The sequence below is a fragment of the Trachinotus anak genome, unplaced genomic scaffold (genome assembly GCF_046630095.1).
Source record: "Trachinotus anak isolate AG129_WGS33_773 ecotype Australia unplaced genomic scaffold, CSIRO_AGI_Tana_v1 ptg000001l, whole genome shotgun sequence".
NCBI lineage: Eukaryota > Metazoa > Chordata > Actinopteri > Carangiformes > Carangidae > Trachinotus > Trachinotus anak.
This window is the reverse complement of record NW_027273852.1, coordinates 10,492,784-10,517,911: the sequence shown is the minus strand read 5'-3', so window position 1 is coordinate 10,517,911 and position 25,128 is coordinate 10,492,784. Positions and strand designations below refer to the sequence as shown.

At 39.9% G+C, this 25,128-nt stretch overlaps 3 protein-coding genes across 7 annotated transcripts; 1 reads left to right on the top strand and 2 right to left on the bottom strand.

Moving 5' to 3' along the window:
* Positions 1 to 1,813: 1,813 nt before the first annotated feature.
* On the bottom strand, positions 1,814 to 10,360 carry LOC139620032 (glutamate-rich protein 6-like). 4 transcript variants are annotated; one of them, XM_071475159.1, is made up of 16 exons: positions 9,941 to 10,360; positions 9,802 to 9,853; positions 8,232 to 8,353; positions 8,082 to 8,122; positions 7,684 to 7,794; positions 7,411 to 7,530; positions 7,061 to 7,221; positions 6,752 to 6,798; positions 6,484 to 6,629; positions 6,301 to 6,380; positions 6,020 to 6,175; positions 5,202 to 5,430; positions 4,168 to 5,000; positions 2,442 to 4,082; positions 1,958 to 2,091; positions 1,814 to 1,852 (listed from the first exon to the last, which is right to left on the bottom strand). In XM_071475159.1, the coding sequence occupies exons 1-13, from the start codon at positions 10,212 to 10,214 to the stop codon at positions 4,764 to 4,766; spliced, it is 1,776 nt and encodes a 591-aa protein (XP_071331260.1). In that variant the 5' UTR covers positions 10,215 to 10,360; the 3' UTR covers positions 1,814 to 1,852; positions 1,958 to 2,091; positions 2,442 to 4,082; positions 4,168 to 4,763. The 4 variants fall into 4 exon arrangements, with proteins under 4 accessions (XP_071331260.1, XP_071331269.1, XP_071331279.1 ...); XM_071475168.1 differs by having other exon boundaries at positions 7,411 to 7,527; XM_071475178.1 differs by lacking the exons at positions 6,020 to 6,175; positions 6,301 to 6,380; positions 6,484 to 6,629; positions 6,752 to 6,798.
* A 414-nt stretch (positions 10,361 to 10,774) lies between these two features.
* On the top strand, positions 10,775 to 15,320 carry LOC139620048 (endothelin receptor type B-like). 2 transcript variants are annotated; one of them, XM_071475200.1, is made up of 8 exons: positions 10,775 to 11,511; positions 11,698 to 12,137; positions 12,277 to 12,389; positions 12,570 to 12,774; positions 12,980 to 13,114; positions 13,233 to 13,366; positions 13,468 to 13,576; positions 14,377 to 15,320. In XM_071475200.1, exons 1-8 carry the CDS (start codon positions 11,496 to 11,498, stop codon positions 14,545 to 14,547), a joined length of 1,323 nt encoding a protein of 440 aa, XP_071331301.1. In that variant the 5' UTR covers positions 10,775 to 11,495; the 3' UTR covers positions 14,548 to 15,320. The 2 variants fall into 2 exon arrangements, with proteins under 2 accessions (XP_071331301.1, XP_071331308.1); XM_071475207.1 differs by having other exon boundaries at positions 10,775 to 12,137.
* Positions 15,321 to 20,896: 5,576 nt separating this feature from the next.
* On the bottom strand, positions 20,897 to 24,432 carry LOC139627155 (leukocyte cell-derived chemotaxin 1-like). Its single transcript, XM_071488183.1, has 7 exons — positions 24,311 to 24,432; positions 24,008 to 24,151; positions 23,362 to 23,502; positions 23,115 to 23,228; positions 22,799 to 22,952; positions 22,168 to 22,355; positions 20,897 to 21,605 (listed from the first exon to the last, which is right to left on the bottom strand). The coding sequence occupies exons 1-7, from the start codon at positions 24,380 to 24,382 to the stop codon at positions 21,378 to 21,380; spliced, it is 1,041 nt and encodes a 346-aa protein (XP_071344284.1). The 5' UTR covers positions 24,383 to 24,432; the 3' UTR covers positions 20,897 to 21,377.
* Positions 24,433 to 25,128: the final 696 nt, after the last annotated feature.

The window sequence follows — 25,128 nt, the reverse complement described above, 5'->3', positions numbered from 1 at the left end:
TGCAAGCAAATAATTGCCTGACTGTAAATTTTTAACTTTTTAAAGCACTGAAATATTTTACTTTGAAAGCCATCACTCTGAATTAATGTGGTTTCAATTCCCCACTGTGTATGCTCGAGTGCTGCTTGGAAAACTTTTAACAAAGAGATCACAAATTCAGACGGAAAATTCAAGTATCATTCAAAGGTATTTTAATAAAACCTATTCAAGTAGTTCAAATTCAATGATTCCAATTCTCATATACGAATCTAAGTGATGTGAAGTGATCAGATCACTCAATGGTTTGGTGGCAATGCTAACATTAGCTAATTAGCACATTATGTACTGCTGAGGGCATTGGTTTTTCTGGCATTTGGTCATCAACCGATATACTGGACAAATTCAAGTTTTTTTTGTTTTTTTTTTTACCTACTTAGAGGAAAAGTGAAGACATCAGCAAAAGTCATTAGGATTTGTCTACTCTGCACAAATTTAATGGCAAGCCAACCAATAGTTGTCAAGACATTTCATTCTGAGCCATAAATGTCAACCTAACCTGGCATTAAAGGAAATGTCAAAGTCAATCAGACTCATCCTCTGGGGACCATGAATGTCCACCATGGAACAAAGTGCCAACACTTACATGCCCTGAGCCACACTGCTTGTGTGACTAAAATTTCTTGAAATCTCTGCCTGGAAATGTCAATGGGGGAAATTCAAACCACCTAAATTCATCTAGATGATCTTTGTTAAATAAATTCAGTGGCATTACATTATTATTATTATTATTATTTCTATTATTTCCTTCTATGATCATGCCACCCCCAAGCAGCATTGACACTGAGAATGAACAAAATAACTTTTCTTTTTTCAGTTCAGTCAGTTTTCATTGTACCCGAGCGTGTCACCATGTTGCCTGCACTCTAATGTTATTGGAATATACACTTTTATTTCCTTCCCTTTTTTTGTGCTTATATTCTCTCTCAAAAAGAACCTGTCAGAAATACGAAATAGCCAAGCATTCCAGTTCATGAGGTATAAAAACCGTGTTACTGTCTGGCAGTTGTTTTAAGACAGGCAGCAGTAGTGACAGGCCAGCTTTGATATGATACAAGCGTGGACTAATTAGATGCACCATTAATAAATTTGTATTTATACTAGAGGAGGAAAAGGAGCAGTTTCAAAGTGGCATTTTACTCCGTACCTTGTCCTGATTAGTTAAAGACTTGTCAGTTTCTCCTTGGCAGGCTGCGGGAGTTTGGGGAGTTTCCTTGCTGAGCGAATCCAACACTTCATTATCTAGGGATATCTCCAAGTCAGACTTCATGTTTTTAGGAACGCTCTGAGGAGGAAAAAAAACAAAGACACTTCATAATTTATTAAATTCTTTGAGGTCTTTAGCTTGCGCTTCATGAATAAATCAAAACCCTGGAACTTCATGTCTCTGGATACCTTGTCATATCATCTTTCACATGATAAAACTTACATTGTGACAAGGATAGACAAGGCTATGAAAACTCATATTCAGTATTTCTTTGGCAATAATAAAATTATCTCTAAAACACCCAAAATGACCTTAAGTACTGTATTTGAATTGCATCAATTCACCATTTGTCTAAGGTCTTCCTACAAAGTGCAATTCAAATGTTAATTTAAAAAAAAAAAAAAAAAAGAGAGAAACCTCTCTCTCTTAGTGTCTGTTTTACTTTGTCAAGGACATTGCCTCCCTCCAATTTAGACACAAACTAGAATACCTCATCATCAGTTTGTTGTTGTGAACCTTCTTCATTGTATACACCACAACTCGACACACTTATCTGCTCAGATGTCAACCCCAAATTCTTTGGTGCGTCTTGGTTTGGGTATTTGTAGTCTGCAAATGAAAATAATATTAATATCAATTATCTCAGGCATTCACAGTCATTTACCAGTCAAAGTCAGGGATTCATAATTAGCATGAAATGTGAAGAAACTGTACCTTGACCGCACTCTTCCTCATGTCTCCAGTCAGTCTGCGTACCAACGCTGACTCTGGTGATGACCCTCCCGTCAAACGCATGGATCGTCAGGTATTCACGGGAGCTTACACTGGAACCAAGTCTTCATTATCAGCTTAATAAGCCCAAACATGCACAGGGGGGTGGATGCAATAACTCAAGCACCTGTACAACAATGCAATGCAACTGCCCTGCAATAACTACTACCTATGCTGAACGTTCATTTTTTTGGAGTTTTAACCAGATAGGTCTTGATTTAACTTCATGTTTGAAGTAGAATTAACAAACATTTTTACATGTTAATCAAAAGAAAAAAGATTTTTTTTTTTTTTTTCATTCTTTAAAAATGAGACAATATCCCATGTAAACACGATGTTACTCTGCCTTGGCTCTCCATTAGTTGCACTGCTTAGAATCCACCGTCCCTAATCCTGTAACTGAAGTCTCTGTCATTTCTCTCCTAACCTCTGTTTGTTCACAAGTCCTGGATCAGTTGTTGAGTCCATCTCAGCTGATTTGCCTGCATGGCGACTCATTGTCAAACAGAGGTGAGCGGAGAAACCACAAATGAAAAAGAAAACATTTTGAAGCGAATACAAAATGGTCAAATAAAAACTGCATGTTCTTCTACACTAGTGTATCATAGCAACCGCAGAACATAAGCAACAGTTTCTATGGTAGACACATTGACAGAAATGGGAGACTACACTGAGGTTCTTCAGAATTCACCTTTTCTTTAATTCAGTCTCTTTTCTTCTGTAGTTCTCACCATTTCCATTACCTTCGGTCGTTCCAGTTATTACATTACATTGAAAGACTACATGTCATCTGTTCATATATATATTTACTGCCTGCAGCACGTATATAAGAGCTCCCATAGTACAGTTTTTCAACTTGCCACAGTTCTTCTGTGGCTTTAGGTTGTTTCAGTGTGTTAATGTAATCCCAGCCCAGCTCCATGATGTAAAGATCTGGGCTCTGTGGAGGCCAGACCATTTGTTTCAGGACTCTTTGTTCTTCTTGTCTCTAAAGATACATCTTTATGACTCTGCCTGTATATATGGCCTTGTTGTCAAGCCGTAGAATGAATTTGGGAGCAATCAGGCACCTACCTGATGGTATACTAGACTGTGTAATGCGTAGTGCTGTGCATACCTGTCTGAATCCGAATTATTATTGCAAACCTTGTGCGGTCTTCTTGGGCAATGCTGTACTTAATAATGCTCATGCCGAAAAGCAAATGTAAATTTGACTGAGAGAAAGCTGGAGGAGAGGAGGTAGAGAGGATATTCTTATCTCTCTAACATGTTCTCACCATCCGCAAATGCTGTAATCTTAAGTGTAAGTGTAAATCAGCCATATAGCCACAGTCAGTGACTGTACGAGTTCAATAATTTAGAGGTCTGGGAATAACACTAATTAACAGTCTTCCAGTGGGCCATATATAGCAACTAGATAATGGAAATACATTATTACAGTAGAAGACTAAACTAGTTATAGGACATAATGAGAATGTTGCCATCAGCTACAAGTAAATTGGAAATGCATTGAAATGAAGATCATGACTGATCCATCCAAAGCTAAATGTGTTTCTTTTCAGTGCATATGTACTGTAAATACCTTTTGATACAGCATGAATATGGTGTTTGAAAAGCCTCTGGGATCTTTTTTTAATAATAAGGGATGCTACTAATATAGTTAATTTATCACAAGAATCCTGGTCACGCATTCTGATGATGGTATGTTAAATAAGCTTCACAGCTCTTACAGCATTTACTACAATGTCTATGAAATAATGAGATAAGAGCCCAAAACCTTTGTTAGACTGAAAAGGTCCTGGGATGTTTGAGTTATTAAAGAAACTGACTGAAGAAGAAGTAATTTAAAGTGAAGTTCAGCATGCAGATTTTTAGCAGCATGAAGGATCCATATCTATCGACATCTGCTTGTTGGTAAACTGTGTAACCACAAGGCATGGCCTGTAATGCATGCTATTTAGCCTTTGCAAATATGGTTTGCTCCATTTGCTTCCCACATAAATTAGCAATGATATACACGATCTGAGCATCCAAGTAAAAAAATCCAACTTGATCTCCTGCCATTTTTCTCAAGGGACCCGAATGAAGCTTTGCTTTTTGCCAGTAGTAAGTGCAGTGAAAGTATTTGATGGCAGACGACCAGTTATTATTACTACTGTTTGGTGTTTATCAGTTACTGGATTTCGTATAAATGCCAAGTAATCCCTAGTTAGTTCCCTTCCCAGTGAAAACTGATGTTTCCACTTGAAGGACACGTGATGTCATTGGGAGAGGAGAGGTGGTGGGATGTGATGAATGATGGAGTGAGGGAAGGGAGGTTAATATATATGTTGAAATCGGTGGTTTAGTGATGAGAAGAAATATTTTCTGTATATTTGTGTGCTTGTGCTTTTCTATTGAGAAATTTGTTTCCTATTAGGACAATAACTAGCTGCAAAATAAAATCAGTTGCTGCAAATGTTACTTACACTGAGAGGAAAAATATTAACCACATTCAATTTCTCAGTCAACATTCAGTTCTCATAAAAACAATCCAGACAAGCTGGGTTTCCCCTCTAGGTTTTTTTTCCCCTTGACTTTCTCCTGCTGGATTCCAATTCCAATTGACTCACTTTTCCTTTTTCCATAATAACTCTTATATACTCTGAATCTAACTGGGAATAAGGACCAGATACTCAGGAGATTTAAAACAATAAGCAGTGACACTGCTATAAATGATATCACCATTTGCCAATTCTGTATTTCTCTCCTAATTTACATGGGCCTTTATCTTTTCGGTTGATTTCTCCTTTTTCATTTCCCTGCTAAGCTGCTGAGTCTGGGCAATGAAACGGTAATGTGGCTTAATGTTGTGCAGATTTGCAGAGTGGTGGGACACGCAGGTCTGCATCTGGCCAAGCAGAGAGTAAATCTCTGAGCTCTTCATTTGGATATATCTCTGCAGAATGTCTTGCCCAGGCTTGTCATGGTTCTCTGGACAAATGAGCTGCATTAAAAGAAAAAACACGTCCCGTTTCAAATCTGTTCTCTTTTCTATTCACACATTGCAAAAATTAACAGCTTCTGTCATTCACTGCCCACAATTTGACACGTACACTCCTGTATCGTTCATGTACAGAGGACAAAGAGAAACACTAAACAGTAAATCACTGCGTGCAGAATTTATAGTGCAGCTATCATTACCTACCTTGAGCTTTGATCCCACGCTGAAGCGCACGGTGTTTTTCTGATGTGCAAAGGTGACGTACATGTGCTCTTGTGAATGTATGCGCACGCTGATGTGTGGGCCCAGGGCAAAGGTGAGAGGCTTGAAGGGAAGGTTACGCACATGCGGGTCAAAATACGACCAGTTCCAGTGCCTCCTTAAGTCTCCTGTCTCGCTGAAGCAGAGACCTCCAACAGGGGTCAGATTCAACCTTCAGACACACCATAGACAGTAGAGATACAGCTGGTCAAATTGTCTTTTAAGAAACCTCAAAGTTCTTCAGCATTTGATACAAAAGCTACAGTTTAATTGGGTTTCTAATAGCCTTTATATTTGATTTCTAATTGACTTGCTCAATTAAGAGGAATAGTTAGACATTTTGGGGAATGTGCTTTTTTGATTCTTAGTGAAGAATGAGAGGAGAAGATTGATACCACTCTCAATTTTCTTGGTAACCCGTGCCTGAAGGTAACAAATGCTTAACATGTTAACGTGTCATCAGTGAGCTTCAGTGGTGCCAGTGAGGAATCATTTTCCTACCTTCAGACACCGCTAGGCGAGCTGCTTCCACTTGTTTCCAGTCTTTATGCTAAGCTAGGCTAACTGCCTGCATATTTACCATACAGGCATGAGAGTTCTAACAACCTTCTCATCTAAATCTCCACCAAAAAGCGAATAAAGATATTATCCAAGAATGTCAGACTGTTCCTTTAAGGCCTTGTTTTAGTGAGAATTGTTACATTTATTATAACATTTATTAACAGTTGTAGTTATAATAGTTATCACGGAGTAACAATTACCACATTATTCCATTGGGATGGTAGCATGTGGAGTGGCCTTTATTTGTAAAAATGGCTTTGATGCTGGCTGCTGCGTCCTTGTCCTCCAAGATGATGTAAGTGAAGTCAGCAGCCTCTGCAGAGGATACTATAATGGCTGCTTTCCCAGAAGGATAACTTTGTCTATTAAGTATAATTAACACTGTGCAAACCTTTCATCAAAGGGAACAAATGTGCACCCTCTCATTAGTACTTTGACCCAGTCCTTGATCCTCCACTCTGTGCACTGCTTAAAAGGATACAAAACAGTACCCGTTCCATCTGGACACAAGGTGAGAAAAGATTTCCCACTTTTGTAGAACTTCCTAATTACTTCCTTTAGCTGTGACACAAAATAGTTAAAAGGTATTTATTAAAGCGAAATACGCTGGAGATAAAACACCTATTCCGATTTGGAAAGGACCGCTGCAACAGCACGCACATACCTTTGGCTCACCAGATGTCTCCTCTTGTAGTGTAAACATGCCTGCAGTGTTTTTGCAATCTATCTGAGGGATATGAGGCTCATCACTGATGAAGGGAATCTCTTTTGACAGCCTGTAGGAGGTTTTATGTTTGATCTCAATATGGCCTGAGCAGGCAAAGGAGAATTTACTGACATTTAGTCAATGAGAAGCATGAAAGACAGCGTACTTTCTATCTTCATCATTTGTACTAATTTGTTTAGCCAAGGGCCCTGGGTTGCATACTTACTATTGTCTTTGTTCAACTTGTCTTTTTTTGGTTTTGTCATCCTTAACCTACATTTCAAAAATGTTGTTATTTTCTGAAATGTGCAATACTATGCCAAAACTTGAAGGGCCTGCCGAGAATCAAACTCAGGTGCCACATCATATTTTCACAACAAAGAGAAATAGAGCTGCTTTATGGCATGCAATGCTATACAATTAATATATGTGCTAAACAGTACAATTATGTATGTTGTCAGCAGCCTTCTCAACATCCAAAACATAAAAATCAATGTTTTTGAAATCTTTCTGAGAAGGGATGCATGTTACTCACCTCTGCCTCACTCGCTCTCTTGCAGCTTCCCTCTCCTCCTCACTTGTGATGGGTGCATGAGGGTTCACATCAATTTTTCTATCAGAATCCTTCTGTGCCAGTTTTTTTCCCTCTTCCAGGATAAACTCTCTCATTTGTTTTGCTTGCTCACAACAAAAGAGCTGAATAAAAGAAAATTTCAACATTTCACATACTTTTTTTTTTTTTTTTTTTCACTTCCAGTGCTCCTCTCCTCTGAACCCGCCACAAGTGGAGATTAATCTGTCCTCTTAGAAGGGTTATCTGAACAACCATTATTACTGATAAATTCATTTTCAATTTCTTGTTGGAGGTAAACAAGCTATGCTCACCCTCTCAAAGTTGGTTTTATTTTCCAGCAGTTCACTGTGTATGAAGGGCTGACAGGGCTGCTGGCAATAGTCACACTGAGCGAGACGCACATGCGGTTTAGATTCAACCTCTGGAACCTGCTGTGCAGCAAAGAACAGGTTCACAATCACCTCTCCACCTCTGATATTATAGTCTTCACACGCTGCTATTACTGAGCGAAAATGAAATAGGCCACCACTGCCATTTCCAGGCACTATGGGTAATATAGAGATACTGCACTAAGCTGATGGTACCTTTTGATCACAAGGACTTTGTTTTGGCTCTGGCTTGTACGCTATGAGACGAGGAAGACCCACATGAGGTATCTCATACTCCTTCTCTGGAATCTTTTCATCCTTTGTTTCCTGATGTGAATATAAGAATCCAAAATTTGTATTTATATATGTATATATATATGTTTCTACAGTATATGCATATATATGTATATGTCTATGTGGGTGTAAGGTACAATACATAATGTAAAACCTGTATGTACAACCTCTATCACCTATGAAATGATCTATGCAAAAAGGCTTTACAGCTCGACAGCATACAGATTGTATAGGATTGGGCTTTAGAAATTAAAATGACCTGACTTGACTGTGTATAACAACCTTTTTTTTGCCATGTGCAGGCTACCATGCTCACCTACCTCTGCCTGCAGGAAATGGGGATCTTCCATTTCCTTTTGAACTGCACAAGAGCAAAATAATTAGGAATTTGACAGATGTCTAAGTCATGAGAGCCAAGAGAGGGCAGGAACAGGTGACCCCTTTGCACCCAAACTGATACCATAGCTTACCTTGACAGCTGAAAAAGAGGCTATGCTCCACCCACTCCCAATCTGTCTGGGTCTGAGAGCTCACCAAAGTAATGAATCTTCCATCCAGCGCACAAACCTCTGTGAACTCTGGTGAGACCGGACTGCTCAGGACACAGAGATAAGAGACAAACAACTATTACAACTTTGTGGGAACAACTCTATTCATCTTACAGCTGTATTGATTGATTGTTCAGCCTCTTGGGGACTGAGGAAGACCTTGACAAGCTGAAAAAGACATACCTTTGACACATTACTATCTTATTAAGTTGTTTTGGCCAATATGCTAGTAAACCACAGCCATGGCGCAACATTAGCATTTCTTACACTACACTGTTCACTCTCTTTTCAGCTTGTTTTGCTCTGTATCAACTCTTAAGAATAATATCTTGTTGTTATCTGAGCTTTTTGGTGTAAACTGCTGCTTGCTTGAGTTAACAGTAGCTGACAAGGTGAAACCCTGCAGTTGCTTAGAAGCTGAACTACACGCAGTCATTGCAAGAATATTGTTAAGTGGAGCTTTAAGGCCTCAATGTAGTCCTGCCCATACCGCTCACCCAGGGCATGCTGGGATATAAATTATGTTGACCGATAACCGTAAGCAAACCAAATAAGCCTAAAAAGTAATACCAGTTGGGGGTAGCTAGTTAGATTACAGACTTTCACATTCAAGGTTGAGTTTACATTATTTTTCTCCTAAAGCCGGTCTAATAACCAAGGTGCTTTGAGACTGAACAACATTTTCAACCACCTTTATCCATTGGAGGGGGTGACTGCCAACTGTAATAAACCCAGCCATCCATGTTTTCAAATGAAACTGCATTCATTTCAACTATACCACCGCTGAATAGGGGCTTTTGTGAGCACATAAATGAGATAGCAGTAGCAGTGTTTTAATGTTTTGTTTTGTTGGGTTTTTTTTTTTTTTTTTTTTTTTTTTTTGCAGGATGTTAAGCTTTTTAACCCCTTTGACTGGCTTGACCAACACAATGTCATTATATTTCCTTCAAAGACCAGCACAGACTCAAGGCCAGGCAGCACAAACCTGTTTCAAATACATTTTACAGCATGTTAAAAGATCAGTGAGTAGAATTTAGGGGTGTTTTATTGCCAGAAATTGAATATAATATTCATGTTTTTATCAACTTATAATCACTGAAAACTAAGAATCGTCGTATTCCAGAATCCAAACCAAATACTGGCTCAGGATTAGTTTTTACTGGCTCTAGAGTAGTTTTGTTGTTTCCTGAAGGCCACCATAGGTTGTCCTACATGCCTGGAAAGGAAGAGGTGAAGGGACAGGTATTCAGTTGGCTGCGATCTGCAACCTCACTGATAGATGCCAGTAAACCCTACACACTGTTCCTTTAAATTAAAATGTGAGTAAAATGAAGTAACAACTACAGAAATTCTGCAGGAAATCAAATTGCAACAATACAGGTCTGGTCAGTAAATAGACTCACTGTGAACTCTTAAGGGAATATCACTTGAATATTACTATTGCCATGCATATAGGTCTGTCATTCAGGCTACTGTAAATATAGTTCCTTACAGTTCCTGTTCTATAGATGATGTCCTTAAGCATCTTGGTTCTATGCGGTGACCTACATAGAAAAGGAAAGAAAAAAATGTAGTAATCCGATGCTCTGAACAGTTGTCATGCTCTTTCATATTCAACTCAACCAACTCACTTTTCTTTATCGGTTGTTCTTGTGGAAACATGCCAGCAAATAGTTTCCCAAGGTCATTTGTTGCCAGCGGAGCACAGATTTGAGCGTTCAAAAGAGAGCAGGAGTAGTTGTCAGGTACGATATTAACAACGGGATCTTTCTGGTCGTCACATGTCCCCTGCTCCTCCAGGCTCTTCAGGTTGTCATAAATCTGTCGAGGGGAGAAGTCACCTTCTTTGGGACTCTCGGGAGATGCAGAGGCTTTATCTCTCTGGTAGGATAGAGACTGACTCATGTTTTAAAAAACGTGACATGACAACCAAAGCAAAATCTCTAGAGGACACTCACTAAATAATGCACAGTTCCATTTGTATCATTTTTGTTATTGTTCAAGTGCAGTTGCCGGCATTGTCTGCGTTCCGTATTACAGACGCTTGCTATCTTAGGTCTTAAGTTAAGATAAGAAAAATGTAAGATTGGATTTTTCCCACTTAGGTTAGGAAATCCTTAACAGGCCACAATAGGCTCAATCCAACTGGATATCAAGATTTATGTCTGTCACCTTGCAACTGACGCTACTTTTCTCATCTTATCTCACTGAGGTATTTTTGTTAAAATTGAAATGTAGCTACTAATGTAACCACTTCACTCTGAAAATCTCCATCTGCCAAAAAAAAAAAAAAAAAAGAAAAAAGGAAAAAAAAAACGAAGCACATTTGTCAATTGTATGTCGTCGGGTCAGCCTCTCCAAAGCTGGTCGTGGTTGCTCGGCTAACTGCAGGGTATCTACTAATGTGCATTTTGTCTTGTGTAAAAGCAATAAAAAAACAGCCATATGGATTAAACAAGTTAGCTAATTGGTGGAAAAGCGAAAGTTAGGACTGTTTAGAAGTTATCTTAAAGTTAAGAGACTATATTTAAGATTTTGGGAAGTAATACACATTTCCTATCTCAAGTTGAACATTGATTGATTGAACATTGACTCAGGAACTATTTATCTTTCATGTTTTTTTGTTTTTTTCCCCCCAAATCAAGTCCAAAGCCTAATTACCATGATTGGATTAGGATCTGCAAGTTAAAGAGCTACTGTAATGCGGGCCCTGCTCATGTACATCCAAATGTCATATAGTTATAAAGGACTCTTTTCCAGTTCCCATTACATTCACTAGTGATGACTTAGAGATAGAAGCTTCACTAAAATAGACATTTTGCAACATTGCAACAAGATTGTCTGTGGAGTCTAAGAAAACAGCCAACTTTTTCGTGAAAGAAGGGAAAACAACTGTAACATAATATCCCTATTGACGGCTGTACAATGATCTCACTCTGTGATAACAGACAATACCCTTCAACACCATCCTTTTATTCAGGGTGATGCATCAGGGGAAGTAATTATAGTCACTACAGACAGATCGATGACTAATGCTGACAGCAGTACCTTCGTCTATAAAGCCCTGATTTCCCTCTGCTGGGTTCTAACTTTTATAGCAGGCACAGCAACAAAGAGTGGTCCTTTGTGATAAACATACAGCCCATTTTACAGGTATTACAGAGATTCATTTCATGCAGAGTTTGTATGTGTGCACCTAAAGGTAAGCTGGCATAATTCACTGTATCATGCTTTATCAGTGCTGTTAATATGTTTCACATTGCCTTTTGATTCATTTAATTAAATTAATCCTTTACATCACCTAAATGCTTTGCTGTAAAGCTCAAGGCTAAGGTTCTGTACTAATTATTTTCACTCTCTTTTCAAAAAAAACCCAAAACATTTCAAGGCCCTTTGAGGAAGTCATCAACAATGTGGACTGTGGCTCTTGCTCTGTGTTTGGGAAATATTCTCATCAGAGGAGAGGCCAGTGATCTGAATTCAGAACCGCTCCCTGTTACTGAGCTCTCTGAAATGGCCTCCCCAGGTTTTTTACTACTGGAAAAACAGAAATCCAACAACTCAATCCATCCACCCCAAGTAGCAGGACCAAAAACACCACACCCTCCTATGTGCTTGGAGCCAGCTGGAATTAGAGACACCTTCAAATATGTCAATACTATGGTCTCTCTGCTTGTGTTCGTCGTTGGAATAGTGGGGAATTCAGCCTTACTGAAAATCATATATGTAAACAAATGCATGAGAAGCAAACCTAACATCCTCATTGCGAGTCTTGCTTTGGGAGATCTGATCCACATTGTGATAGACATTCCAATCAATGCATACAGGGTGAGTTATTCACCTCATGGTGAGCAATTACTCTATTTCTCTGCACTTTCTACCCATTTTAAAACTTTTATCTCAGCTTGAATTGATTGTGGGTATTTTTTTTTTCTCATACTGAAAATGTCCTTTGTTTTTATTTCAGCTCATGGCAGAAGATTGGCCATTCGGTTTAGTACTGTGCAAACTTGTTCCCTTCATACAGAAAACCTCTGTTGGAATTACTGTGTTGAGCCTATGTGCTTTGAGTGTTGACAGGTAAGGAGATAAGCAGCGCTATCCTGTGCTCTACAAGAGAATAGTGTTTGCTGGCTACTATCTGTATTTCATCAAGGAGACAGATTTGTTCATAGTATTAGCCCTTGAAATGCTTTATAACTGAAAAATGTATCATTGTTGCAGACAAAAAGTCATAACAGTTTCCCACTGATTTTGCAGATACCGCGCTGTAGTATCTTGGAATCGAATCAAAGGCAGTGGGGTTTCAGCATGGACAGCAATCGAAATAACTCTGATATGGGTTATTTCTATCCTGCTGGCTGTGCCTGAAGTTGTCGGCTTTGATATGATAACAATGAACTATAAAGACAAGCATCTGAGAATATGTCTGCTTCATCCCATGCAAACCACACAGTTCATGCAGGTAATGTAACAACAGGATGCAGCAACAGGATGAAACACACAGATCAACATGTGTTTGATTGGACTGTATTTTCATATACAACACACAGTAATGTTTATAACCATCTCAAATATTCTGTCATGCATGCTTTAACATAGCAACCACTGATCATCGCGTCGTCCGCAGCTTGAACTGACTGTGGGCTTCTGTCATGTTTAATCAACAGTTTTATAAATCAGTAAAGGACTGGTGGCTCTTTGGCTTCTACTTTTGCATGCCGCTGGCTTGGACCGTCGTCTTCTACACGCTCATGACCAGGAATATGCTGAGAACGTCTAGATTAAGCGACCTCACCAAGCAGGTTATTCATTAACCTTCTACTTTTGAAGAAATTTCTGAAACTTTTTTGGCACGTTTTTCCTTTTCATGTTTAACATAAACTTTAATATTGGTCATATCTTTTCTTTTTTTTTTTTAAGAGATGGGAAGTCGCAAAAACTGTCTTCTGCTTGGTGATTGTGTTTGCACTCTGTTGGTTGCCTCTGTACCTCAGCAGAATCTTGAAATCAACCATATATGATGAAAAAGATCCTAATAGGTGTCAACTTCTGAGGTGTGCATTAAGAATTGACTACCGCCCATTTTTTCTTATTGTTTATTAGCTGGTATTTGTTCTTTTGTGTGATTTACCTCATTTTCATGCTCCTTTTTCAGTGCCTTTCTTGTCCTGGACTATTTTGGCATTACTATGGCATCACTCAACTCCTGCATCAACCCTATTGCATTGTACATAGTCAGCAAAAGATTCAAGAGATGTTTTAAGGTGAGACATACTGTTATTCTCATACTGTTGCTCCTCTGTATGGCACTATTCAATTTTAGACCAAGCTGGTGGGGGTTGAAAACAATCTGATCCGCATTGGATGAGCTATCATGTGTCATCATGGACATATGGAGTCATGTCTGTAAAATGGCCAGACTGGACCGAGTGACGACCTGAGGGGGTAATAAGTGAAAATGGTCTGGAAAAACACAGGCAGGAGAAAAGAAAAAAAAAAAAAACACCCACTTGGCAATGTACCAGACAGTCTGTCACTGAATCAGAGTGATGTGTTATAAGGAAGAAAAAAACATAGCTTCAAGGCAATTTTCAAGGGAAGAATTTTAAAAGCCTTTATTGTATTACAAGCTCAGAAGAAGATATCTAAAGCATGCTTTGATTTCTTTTGGCTATCATCAGGTTCTCGCACACCACAGTGCATAAAGCTCCCCTTTTTCTGCAATAATAGTCTTTGTTAAATATTTATGTATAAAATCATATACTCTTTCCTTTAAGATATATCTTCTGCTTCATTTAAAAGACAACTCAAAGATTTCTTTCAACATATCCCTACACAGGGAAACTGTTTTCTTTTATGCCCTCTCTGAATTAATGACGGTTTTATACATTGGATCATTATTAATACAATATAAGCAAGACTGTCTTCTGCTTCCATTATTCTATGAATACCCCACACATAAATAGACTTTCTAATGAGCCCTTTTCTCCATGTGAAGCTGATGGTAAATGTGTTTTTGCCCACTGACCGAATGTCTTTTGTGTGTGTGTGTGTGGTCCTTCAGGCGTGTCTGTTCTGTTGGTGTCTACCTCTTCAAGCTGTTACCCATGACGAAGTGCAGTCTGTTTCGAAATCCAGAATGCAGGATCAAGCCTCAGAGCAGAGCAGCAACATCAAAGCTCACAAGCAGACTTCCACACCTCTGCCTGAGCAGGAGAACACTTTACTGTGTTAACAAAACTCATGTGGAACTGTGAAAATACTTTGTGAGTTCTTCAGTAGTTCTTTATTAAATATATACAGGGCTATCAAAGCAGTACACCAAAGCAGCTCTATCTGTAGCCGGGCAACCTTGATGTGCCGTCCTAATAATATAAACCTTGCCGCGTGAATAACATGCAGCGCTGACTTTTGTGCTGCTGTCGTCAGTTCAACATCTGCTTTGGCATGAGCAACCTGGAGTCAGAGTGTTCAGACTATTTGCCCCCAGGCCTTGACTCACTCCCAACCATTACATCAGATTTTACCTAGTACCTATCCTGTATCATGCATCACAGTTCTCAAATCACTGTTTTGGGCTTGATGTTAACCTGGCACCCATCAACAGAAATCTTGTCACAGCTTACCGCCTGCATTTATATATATTATTTTGATTCTGTTTCGGGATTCTGGATAGACAACTGTGCCGCAGGAAATCAAGTAAATGGGAATTCAAAATTACTGCGGTGTGTTTTATGGGGTTCGGTGTATTATTAGCACATAAATGTGTGTTTTTGTCTCTGTTAAGTTTCACATAGACAGCAGCCCAGGAGTTTATATCGTTCCTTTCGTTCTCGAACCATGAGAAACATACCAAATTGGTGCCACAAGTAGATTCTGTCTCCGCCACTGAATGACTGATTGATGGTGGCCTATTTTTAATGCATTGTTAAATGTGTAATGCATGGAGACACTTTATAAAAGACCTGAGAGTGGGGAAGAAGGAAAACGAAGATGACAGAATGAGGTCAGGAGGAGAGAGGGACGGGAGGAGGAGGAGGAGGAGTGGTGGAGGGTGGGGGGAGAGATGAGCACCTGATAGGTCCTCTTGTCACAGGACAAGGCAAGCACAAATAGGGCGCTGTTCTTTCGGCTAATGCTGTATCAGTCGACAAAACTGTCTTGATGCTGTGTACTGGAATGCCTATTAAAAGTTTATCTTGTCTAAGTAAAGAACACAACTCTCAACTGTTTGTAAAGCTCTGGTAGTTTGTTTGAATTGAAGGGTGTGAGTACTTGTGATGTTTGTGATGCTTATACAGAAGAGAGAGAGAGAGAGAGAGAGAGAGCTGTAATGAAGACATGACTTAATGATATTAACTGAAGCTAATTAAAGTTTCCGGTAAGGTACTGCATGTCACTCGTGTTCAACTTTCACATTTCCATTATTTTCAAGCACGGACAGTAAGAACACACATGCAGAGGATATAACTTATTTAAACCCTCGTTCCTTCACTTTTGGCACTTTGTTTTTCATTTAAGGCGTCAGATGAAAAATGCGGCGTAAATTTTATGTACTGTATATAAAAATGGCAATTTGCTTTATATCATGAGTTTTACATATCATTGCCATTGTGCAAAGTGCTTGTTGCTCTTGTTACATCAAGTAGAGAGCACAAGAAAATGCTGGTTCCACATCACATCACATCAGACCAGCAGGCTGCCATCCTCATGTACCTAATCGATTATCTTTGCCTTCCTTAACATATAAACACTCGATGGAGCAAACGACAGCTAGGATCAGGTTTAGGTTTGTTATGATGACAGATTAAAGCGCGAGAATCTGTATAATCCTTTTAGATTTTTGTGTGTACATATATCATAGTTCTCAAAACTCATAAATCATGTATAACATTTTAAACGTTGTCTTATTTTGAAGTTGTACTGTAAAGACAAATTTGAGTTGTCTGACTCAAAATGGGTTTGTTTGTGATTAGAGATGCCAAAAATATGCTTCAAGAGAACAGAGGAAGTAAAATGCGTGTTTCCCAGCCCACACAGTCATACTGCCTGCTGTGCTATGCATTTATACACCTCTCATTTCTGACACAAGAGAGACAGTGTCTCTGTTGCTCTGATGCTTTGACTGTTGGTTAGCCTACAACAGTGTTGGACAGGATATGGAAGATCAATCCGCTCATTTACACTGAAGCCAACTGCATTTATGGCAATTTAGACGGCTTTAATTTGTGTCGCTTCAGTTAGCTGACTGTATGGAAATCCAAGGTTTACACACACTTCATCAGACACTTCTGTCAAATACTAGTTTGTGTCAAACACTGTCAAATGCTTCAGTGTCCTTTGTTCATGTAAATGCCAGCAGAGACTCAACAAATGGTGTAGTGCTATCATGTCACCGGCACTAAAAGCTCACAACTGCCTGATGACATTGACACAATCATGCTCTGGTATCTGGAGAAGGGTGACGTCAGTGTCAACATCCGCAAGAGAGCGGGTGTCTGAGACCTTCTTCAGTAATCTCTGTACACACAGGGCTCAGATAGGGCTCCCCACGGTGCTGCCCAGACTCCCCAGACTGTGGATTTAATTAAACAGTGTGAAATTAATTAATCAGTGGGGTGGCAGGTAAAAGGACTTCTCTCTGGAACTGCTCATGCAACCAAGACAAGCATTTCATGTGCGGCGACAGTTATTAATTTGCTGTATGTTTTATTATAGTGTTTCTATATAGAGATGCTAAAATTCTGGGAGATTAAAAAGCTTGGCATGCGAAAAAAGTCATGCAAATTATCAAAATAACAGCTCCCGAAAATCAAAGTGTAAACCTGTGTTTGATCTGTTCTATCAATTAATTAAAAATTTCAGTTCTGTATAATAATGTGGTGCAAATTAGATGGAAATGAGATAAAATATTCATTTAGTTATCTGGGGAATCTGTCTGGAGGGCTTTTTAGTCTTCAGTCTGGCTCAAAATGCTGTCCATATGGCAATTATGTACAGTAGTGTTGCAGGAGGATTGGTCTGATGCCTACTGGCAGAGAGGAGCCTGCCTGTGACAAACTGCTGCTAGGATCTGATGTGAGTTGAGGGAGATAATGAGGCTGTTGTAAGCCTTAAGTATAGAGCCTGCCCCCGGGGTGGCATATCTAAGCACTCAGGCTCCCTCATTGTTGCATGTGCTGCTGAGGATTAAAAACACATTTACTTTTTTCTTCATAAACTTTGTCAGTACTTTCCGCTTCTCTTTGGACAACTTCTGCTTTCATGTGGCAAGCCTCTTGACATTGCTTTGTGGAGGAGCTGATTTTTTTTTTTTTTTTTTACAGTTTGTAGATGTGAAGTCTTGATTTGATTCTGCTTTGAGCTATCTATAGCTCCCCACCACCAGAGGATGTGTACCTTCTGGGGTGCATCCTAGGATAACTGATGTTTTGACAAATGCCATATTTTGATGGGAAATCTTTTTAATATTGATCCCAATGGTGTGGCTTTTCAAATTAAATTTCCACTGCCGGGGTAAATAAACTGATGATGTGGGTGAGGTATGATGTTGATTATGCAGTGTCCTCTCAGAGAGCCCATTCCTGCTGTGTTATGAAGATAACTGCCCACCTCTTGTGACAAACTCATGACATCCACTGCAGGCTGGATGCCTCCGCCACTGTCACATATACAGTGTGTCTTGAGGAAAACAATGGTGCAAATTCCAGCTCTGTGTCCAATTTAGACCTACACCACACTACAGGTTTTCTTTTTGACTGTAGCAAGGACAGCATGCAACCAAGTGCAATACACAGAAAAAAAAATCCCTGCAGTGTGTGCAGATTAATTGAGTCACCCAAGAAAATTGCTATAGTGTTTCATTCCAAAGAAATTGTAATTCACTGAATGCAGGCAGGTCTATAGACAATATTTACAGTTTTAAGTTAGTGAAATAAACAAGACAGAGATCTTTATACAATATCAGCAGGCATTTAATTAATGGCCATTTGGGGGCTTGCATACTAAATAGAGGGATGAGAGAGAGAGAGAGAGAGAGAGAGTGAGTGAGTGGGAGAGAAAAATAAAGAGAGCGAGGCGGACACTCCAGCCAATGGCAAAGAAACTTCAGAGAGACCTGCAAATGGCAGGCAGAGTCAGAATACTGGGCAGAGCTGCAAGTGGTCACTCAACCATGGGATTAAAAAGCATTTAAGCCATGTACCAACCCCCCCCCCCTGTCCACCCACCCTCCCAACTGCCCTCCCCCGCCTTTTCGTCCAGCCATGTTATTTCTGACCATTCAGGAGAAAAGAAAAGACAAATATTCTGTGCCTGGGTTGTTGTTGCCAGTGCAAAGCAGTTGGGTTACAGGTTTTTTCCCCCAATGCCAGCATGTATAAACATATTGCAGTGCTTTCTTGCAGAAAAACATAATGAGCTAGCCTAAAAGGGTTTCTATGTTCTGGTTAAGGTGCAAAATGGACTGTCACTACTGTTTATTTCATTCATGTCTGGATGTAATGGAAAACATGCAATCAAATGTAGGACACGTTTACTAGAGTGGTTCACTTCACACTTCTATTCACACTCCTAATGCCTCTTGGGCAACAACAGGCGAATTTATGACAAGCTATTGACGTATTTATAGGGAGCTCTAGTGAGTGCATGGGCTTGATTAGCTCAAATCCATGCCACCAAATAAATCACCAGCTACGGTATCCCAAATGTATTCTGCTAAAGTGTTTGTGCCAAGAGGATGTTGGTGAAAAAGCTTTTGATTCAGCGGTCGCCAGAGCACCGCAGCACCCTGCCTGCCTATGCTTGTTTTGATGGGCAATGATGAAAGCACAGGTGGATGCGAGAAAGCTCCCCCTGCTGCGGACTTCTCATCTGTGGTTTCCTATTAGCACAGGAGTGGAGGTTTGCAGTCTGGCTGCTGGGAACAGTGGGTCAGTGCTCACAAAGCCCTGTTTGTTCCCTGGCCTGCAGGGCTCCCAGGGTAAGCTTGGCTCCAGAGGGGAGACAAACAAAAAGGCACCACTGTCTCACACACTGACGCTGCTCTCCAACACATTCGTCTTTTCTACTCGACGGGGGCACATTTCTCTTCTTAGGAGAGGAATGGTAAAAGGAAACAAGTCTTTTAGAAACAGGGCCTCAGGATAACAAAACTGCTGTTGTACTGAGCTATGTATTTTTTCTCAGTTTAAATGCCATTTTGAGTTGTTGCTTGTGGTGATGTGTTTTTTTTTTCCCCTTTTGCTTTGTGTTTCTCATCTCCTTTTGTCTAGCATAGACTCAGAGCTCTTTGTCTTGTGCTGCTGTATCAACATATTCTAAGTCAAAACCCAAGGAAACCGCCAACAGCAACAGGCACACAACACATCATATTTAAATTCCAGCTGCAGTTACTAACTTTAGAGCTAGTCCTGTTGAACTGCAGCTGGTGCAACTAAGATACCAAAACGTCTCTCAAATAATGAATTATTTCAAGGTATCTCTTACGCCCATGCACACTGTCTGTCTGTGATTTCTAAAGATGAAATAATGTGCAGGAAACTCTTACAGCTGCTGTCAGGTCAGGCATTCACTGTTGTGCCACAATCTGCAGTCCAAGTATAACTCCATTATTGAGGGGACTTTAAAATGGGAGTTGTGTGACACACAGCGGGATGATTTAGTTTAATGACCATGGCAGTGACAGCGCTGTGATGGAAATTGGACTCCCCCTGCAAATTTACATCACTTGAGGGTACTTGGGGCTCTTTTAGCGGCTGCACTCCAGAGCATGAGCCATCAGGAGGTCCTGGATATGTCATGCTTGTCACCTTCCTTTAAGTGCATCTGCAGACGTGGGAGAAGGATTAATATTATATAGCCTACGGAAGCACAGAGGCCGTCTTATCAGCACTGCAGATGTGATAAGCACCTCTACCCCCATGAAAACCAGGAAAGATCTCCAAGCAAAGAGACAAGCATCTCTTTGTGTTGTTTCCTCACACTGCTTCAGAGTTTCAATGTGGTTTTAGTGGCAGACACGGTGCAATTTCACATCTGTTGTAATTTGATGTGCCTGGATCACCCTCTGTGAAATCGTCTTGATCGCAACATGGCTCCTTTCAGTTATTTAGAAAGTTGGCATACGGCTTTGGAGATAGTAATCTGATTTCTTTTGATTTTGAGGTTTTCAGAATGCCCTACGCCACAAGTCCCGGGAACAGCTGTGCAAAAAAAAAAGCCTGTCTCTGTGATCATATTATTTGGTAGCTTAGCATTAACACTCCTCTTTTCATAGCAAAAAAAAAACAAAAAAAAAAAAAAACAGATTTTTTTTATTTAATAAAAATGTCACTTTTAAGGAAATATTTTCCATCATCGCCATGACACTCATCTCACATTACTTCACATCAATGCAGATGTCAGTGTGCACAAATTGCATTGCCCTCAAACTGATTCGGAGCTGTGAATGGAAGTTATGGCAACCATTGCTGTCACTTCAGTTTTATCAGAAAAGCACCCGGTAGAACCATGGAAACAACATGTGACACACACACACACACACACATACACAGAAAACCCCTGGCTACATCAAAGCCAGCATATACTGTAATTAGAATTTATTGAAGCCTATTCAGTCAGAAAAGGTACATGATCTGCTGAGCCTTTGGATTCAGTCCCATAACCCCCATTAAACACAGTACAGTGCATTAAGCCTTGGTATAACATGATGCAAATATGAATGTGTTCATTTGTTAGTCTGTTGCTGCAAATAGGAATATGGCATTTATATATTCCAGTTCCACTGTATGTAAAGAAGCAGTGCATGCCTACAAAGACAAAGCACTGGTTTATATCTAAAATTTATATGCAAACATTCATCTAGTCTGTCAGTTAGCATAGGCATTATGGTACAGATAATTATACATCACGATTTACATTTCATGTTAACAGTTGTAGCTCTGACTATTTACAGTCAGAGCCAGAAAATAAATATCTGTATGCATTTCTGGACAGAAGCTGAGATTTTAGAGACCTTTTTTGGGGTCTTCTGGGGAAAAAAAAAAAAAGATGTGGTGTGTTTGCTTACACAACACCTAAAATGCGTGCTACCCACCAGCGACAAGGCATAATGACTCGGCAAGCTACCTGGCACCCTCTGTAGTTGTAAGGCCAAGGCCAGTAGCCACGCAGAGGCTCGCAGACTCTCTGACAGTGAGTGTAGCTGCGTTGGCATTCTGAGCAGCAGATCCCCTGGTGGTCTAACATGGTGTCAAAGGTCATGGCATCTTCGTCTCTGGCTCCTCCGCTGCGCTGCAGTTTTGAAGCAATGTTAATCTTGAGGAGCAGTCCTTTTTTTAAAAAATCTTTACACACATTTGCAATTCAAATGTTTTCAAAAACTTCTCATCCTCCCAAACACGTGACTCCAGTTCTCTTAGGCAACATGAATTTTTATAACCAGTGGGAATTTTCACTTCAGTTCATAAGTTCATCAACTTGGAATGGCAGCTGCTACCCCAGTGACCTGTAATTATAGCTACTAATACGACACCTCGCCAGCAGCAGCAGCAGCAGCAGCAGCAGTATATACCACCCACAGCTGACAGAAAGACTAAATCCAGGTTAACACATTGATCCACACCATGTACTTCTATTTCTGTGGAAATACATTTTTAACAAGGCTGGTGTCTTAAGGATGGTGTTATGTAGTCATGTATAAAACAGTTGACAAAACAGAGAAACTTCACTTCATAATGTTTCTTTGAGGGTTGCTTCAGGCCTCAGTTTATGCCTCTTGATAGTTAATCAAAAATTCACCAGCTCTGGAGTCTTGTTTATCGTACACAGTCTTGTTGATGAAGTTGGTACTCACATGATAAGGGTTTTCGGGGTTGTACGCTGACCCTGCAGTTGACTGTGCCCCCTCTTCTTCTTCCGTGACTTTGGGGGTGTCATCCTCTGCGTGACTCACCGGGTCCCTCTCCTCAGCAGCTGCCTCCAACTCCTCCATGTTAAACTGCCGTTTGGCTCGCTCTGTGTCTCTCTTTCTCCTTTCCCCATCTGTTACAGCAGCCACAAGGGGCAAAAGTATTGGGTCAACATCCACAAGACGCCATACACGTCCTCAGAGCTCAATCCTACATAGCTGTGCCTGTCTCAGATGTTCTGAATAATTAAATTAGCAGCAGTGATATCAGGAAATGTCTTGCATATTTCAACATCATTCTTTTTTAATACGAGACTGGAGCCCTTTTTTGGTGTAGGACAGCAAATGTAGTGTATGTTCAAGATGTTCGACCAACTTCTCAGACAAGGATGTAAATTTTACAAGCGTGTCAGTGATAAGCAAGGCAATCACAACCAAGATTTCACTATATTTTAAGGAAATGTACAATACTTTACATGGAATAGAATATGCTGTGTCATAACAGGGCAGTTTTCCTAGTATCTGTGGGATGGAGTGACTGAATATATAATAGACAGAAAGAAAACAAGAAGACAACCTTTAGGGTAGGTAGGTTGGAGCCAGTAAATGGGAAGTTTCCCACAGAGATTCAGAATTTTGTCACTCAGAAAACTGGTGTCGGTCAGTGGCTGCTCTCCTGCGACCCATATGAGGAACTCCTCATCAAACCTCACTGGCATTAACTCATCTGTCTGGCAAGTAAAAAGAAAAAAGATAATATCCTTTAATTATTCAAACAGAAAAAAAAATACACTTTTAACAGCAGGATGAATATATTCTGCTTGTTTGTAACACTGTAATTTTGTTTTCTCCCTCCAATTTGCAGCATTCTGCATGAGGTAGTGTGTGTGTACCAGGTCAAACATCAGCGACTCTTTGTTGTGAGCTCCCATGTGTGGAAGGTTGGCTTTGATTTGGGATTTTATATAGCACTTGTCTCCTCCAAAGAAGCGGATTCCAGTTATTCCCTGCACCAAATCACAGAGATGCCATGTTTACACTCACAGCGCTGCTACTTTGCTAAACACACAGAAAAAAAAAAAAAAAAAAAGTCTGAGCTGAACTAACTCAGGAAGAGAGAACAAGGACAAACTCACTCACAATTTGAAAGTCATGAATCTCCACAGCTTCCTCAGCTCCACTCCCGGTTTTAAATCTCTCCAGGTTGTTGTCAGAATCAATTTCCACGGAGCCCTCCCTTACCTCCCCATTGATGTTCATACTGTACCGAACATTATAAACCTGGCAGAAATCAAAGTGGGAAGTTAAAATGACTGATTAGTCAAGTTATGTAAACCGCACTGTGGCAAACACAAAAGAAGTGAGATACAGGAAAAAAAAAAAAAAAAAAACCTTTATGCTACTTATACTTTTTCCCCTGCACAGTGTTTTTGTTGTTCCTTGTCTTACAGAAATTCTGCATAGTTTTAGCACACTGACAGTTTGAACAAAGCACCACAGGAGATGCTATTGCAGACCTTGATGGGGATGTTTGCCCTCCAGGTGAGCTCATTAGGACACAAGTAAACAGCACTCTTTCTTATATGGTGAAATAGAGCTACTGGATCAATTTATGTATGTATTGTAGACAGATTTGAAGATGTAATTTCACAGTCTGAATTGTGACAGTTATTTATGGGGCATCTCAGTCATTAACATAAATGACAGGTCTCAAGAAATTACAAACAATCAGGCCTGTAGTCAAATTTTTATCATCTTTGGTTGTGTTTCCTTTGTCGACACTTACATTTTTATCACCGACTTTCCACAGGTAGAGCGCAGCCATGGATGCACACAGCATTAGCACGGCACCAACAATAAGAACCACAGCTCCAAATCTCAGGAGGCGACTGACCGTAGCAGAGGTGGATGTGCTGGATGTGCTTTGTCCCTTAAAAGTTCATAGTGAGCAAAGTAAGAAATGACACTCACTGGACAACAACCAGGACGCTGAACAACTACCATAAGATTTTAAAGAGTCAACAGCTTTATTAACATGTCATGGATGTCATTTATATTTCTAATAAAAAATGTATTAAGGCTGTCTTACCAGAGGCGTGCTGTGTTCAAAACAGTCATATCCATGAGTGGTATTTTGGACTTTTTCCATGGTCTCTTTCATGATGTCCTCTATAATTCCTTCTCTAGTACTGTTGCCTCTCTTTGGAGAATCAGGGTATCCACCAGAAGGCTATTTGACGCTTGAGTGTGAATGACGTGCAGTTGATATAAATTCTTTGAGCTAAATTCTTCGTCTGAATGTTACCTGTAGGCCCAGGTTGCCTAAGGCAAGGTGGCCATCATGTGGCACCAAAGTAAAACAAGACTTCTTCAGTTTAGAGCTCATCAGAGTGGGTGCTGTCATGTGTGACAAGAAGTGATGCACTCACTGGAAGAAAGTATACATAAATATATGTCATGATACATAAGCACAGCTGTCTTATGTTTTACTGTTAAGTGTACGCAAGCAATTTTTCATACTTTACTTTTTTATGACTAACCTCTAATGGCAGTTATGATGACTTGTATAAATTCATGAGTACAAGGATTTTCTGCTCCACTTTCCACTGCTTGTTACAGGTGTCAGCAGGAATGACCACATCGCATTACCTGTAGACAAACTTGTATGCAGGAGCGGCTCTTCTTTGGTCTTCATATTCCTACAATATGCTGCGAGAGAGCTTCGACGTGCAACACCATACACAATTGCGTTCACACACAGAAATAACCTTTGCTTAATTTTGAATTTCCTGATTTGACTGTGCGAGAAAAGTAGTTTTGTGGTCAAGGTTATACTTGGTTGTTATCATAACTTATAAAGAAGAAAAACAGAAAGAAAAGAGATTCAAATGTGCAGTGCTGCTGTTG

Excerpts from the sequence above, each read along its gene's own strand:
- LOC139620032 (XM_071475159.1), bottom strand. The coding sequence starts at position 10,214 with ATGAGTCAGTCTCTATCCTACCAGAGAGATAAAGCCTCTGCATCTCCC. Across the intron at positions 9,854-9,940 it reads AGAACAACCGATAAAGAAAA|GTCACCGCATAGAACCAAGA; the intron begins GTGAGTTGGTTG and ends TTTTCTATGTAG. Across the intron at positions 5,001-5,201 it reads GCGTGGGATCAAAGCTCAAG|CTCATTTGTCCAGAGAACCA; the intron begins GTAGGTAATGAT and ends CTTTTAATGCAG.
- LOC139620048 (XM_071475200.1), top strand. Across the intron at positions 12,138-12,276 it reads TTCCAATCAATGCATACAGG|CTCATGGCAGAAGATTGGCC; the intron begins GTGAGTTATTCA and ends TTTTTATTTCAG. Across the intron at positions 12,775-12,979 it reads AAACCACACAGTTCATGCAG|TTTTATAAATCAGTAAAGGA; the intron begins GTAATGTAACAA and ends TTTAATCAACAG.
- LOC139627155 (XM_071488183.1), bottom strand. The coding sequence starts at position 24,382 with ATGAAAGAGACCATGGAAAAAGTCCAAAATACCACTCATGGATATGAC. Across the intron at positions 23,229-23,361 it reads AGATTCATGACTTTCAAATT|GGAATAACTGGAATCCGCTT; the intron begins GTGAGTGAGTTT and ends GATTTGGTGCAG. Across the intron at positions 22,953-23,114 it reads AGTCGCTGATGTTTGACCTG|ACAGATGAGTTAATGCCAGT; the intron begins GTACACACACAC and ends TTTACTTGCCAG.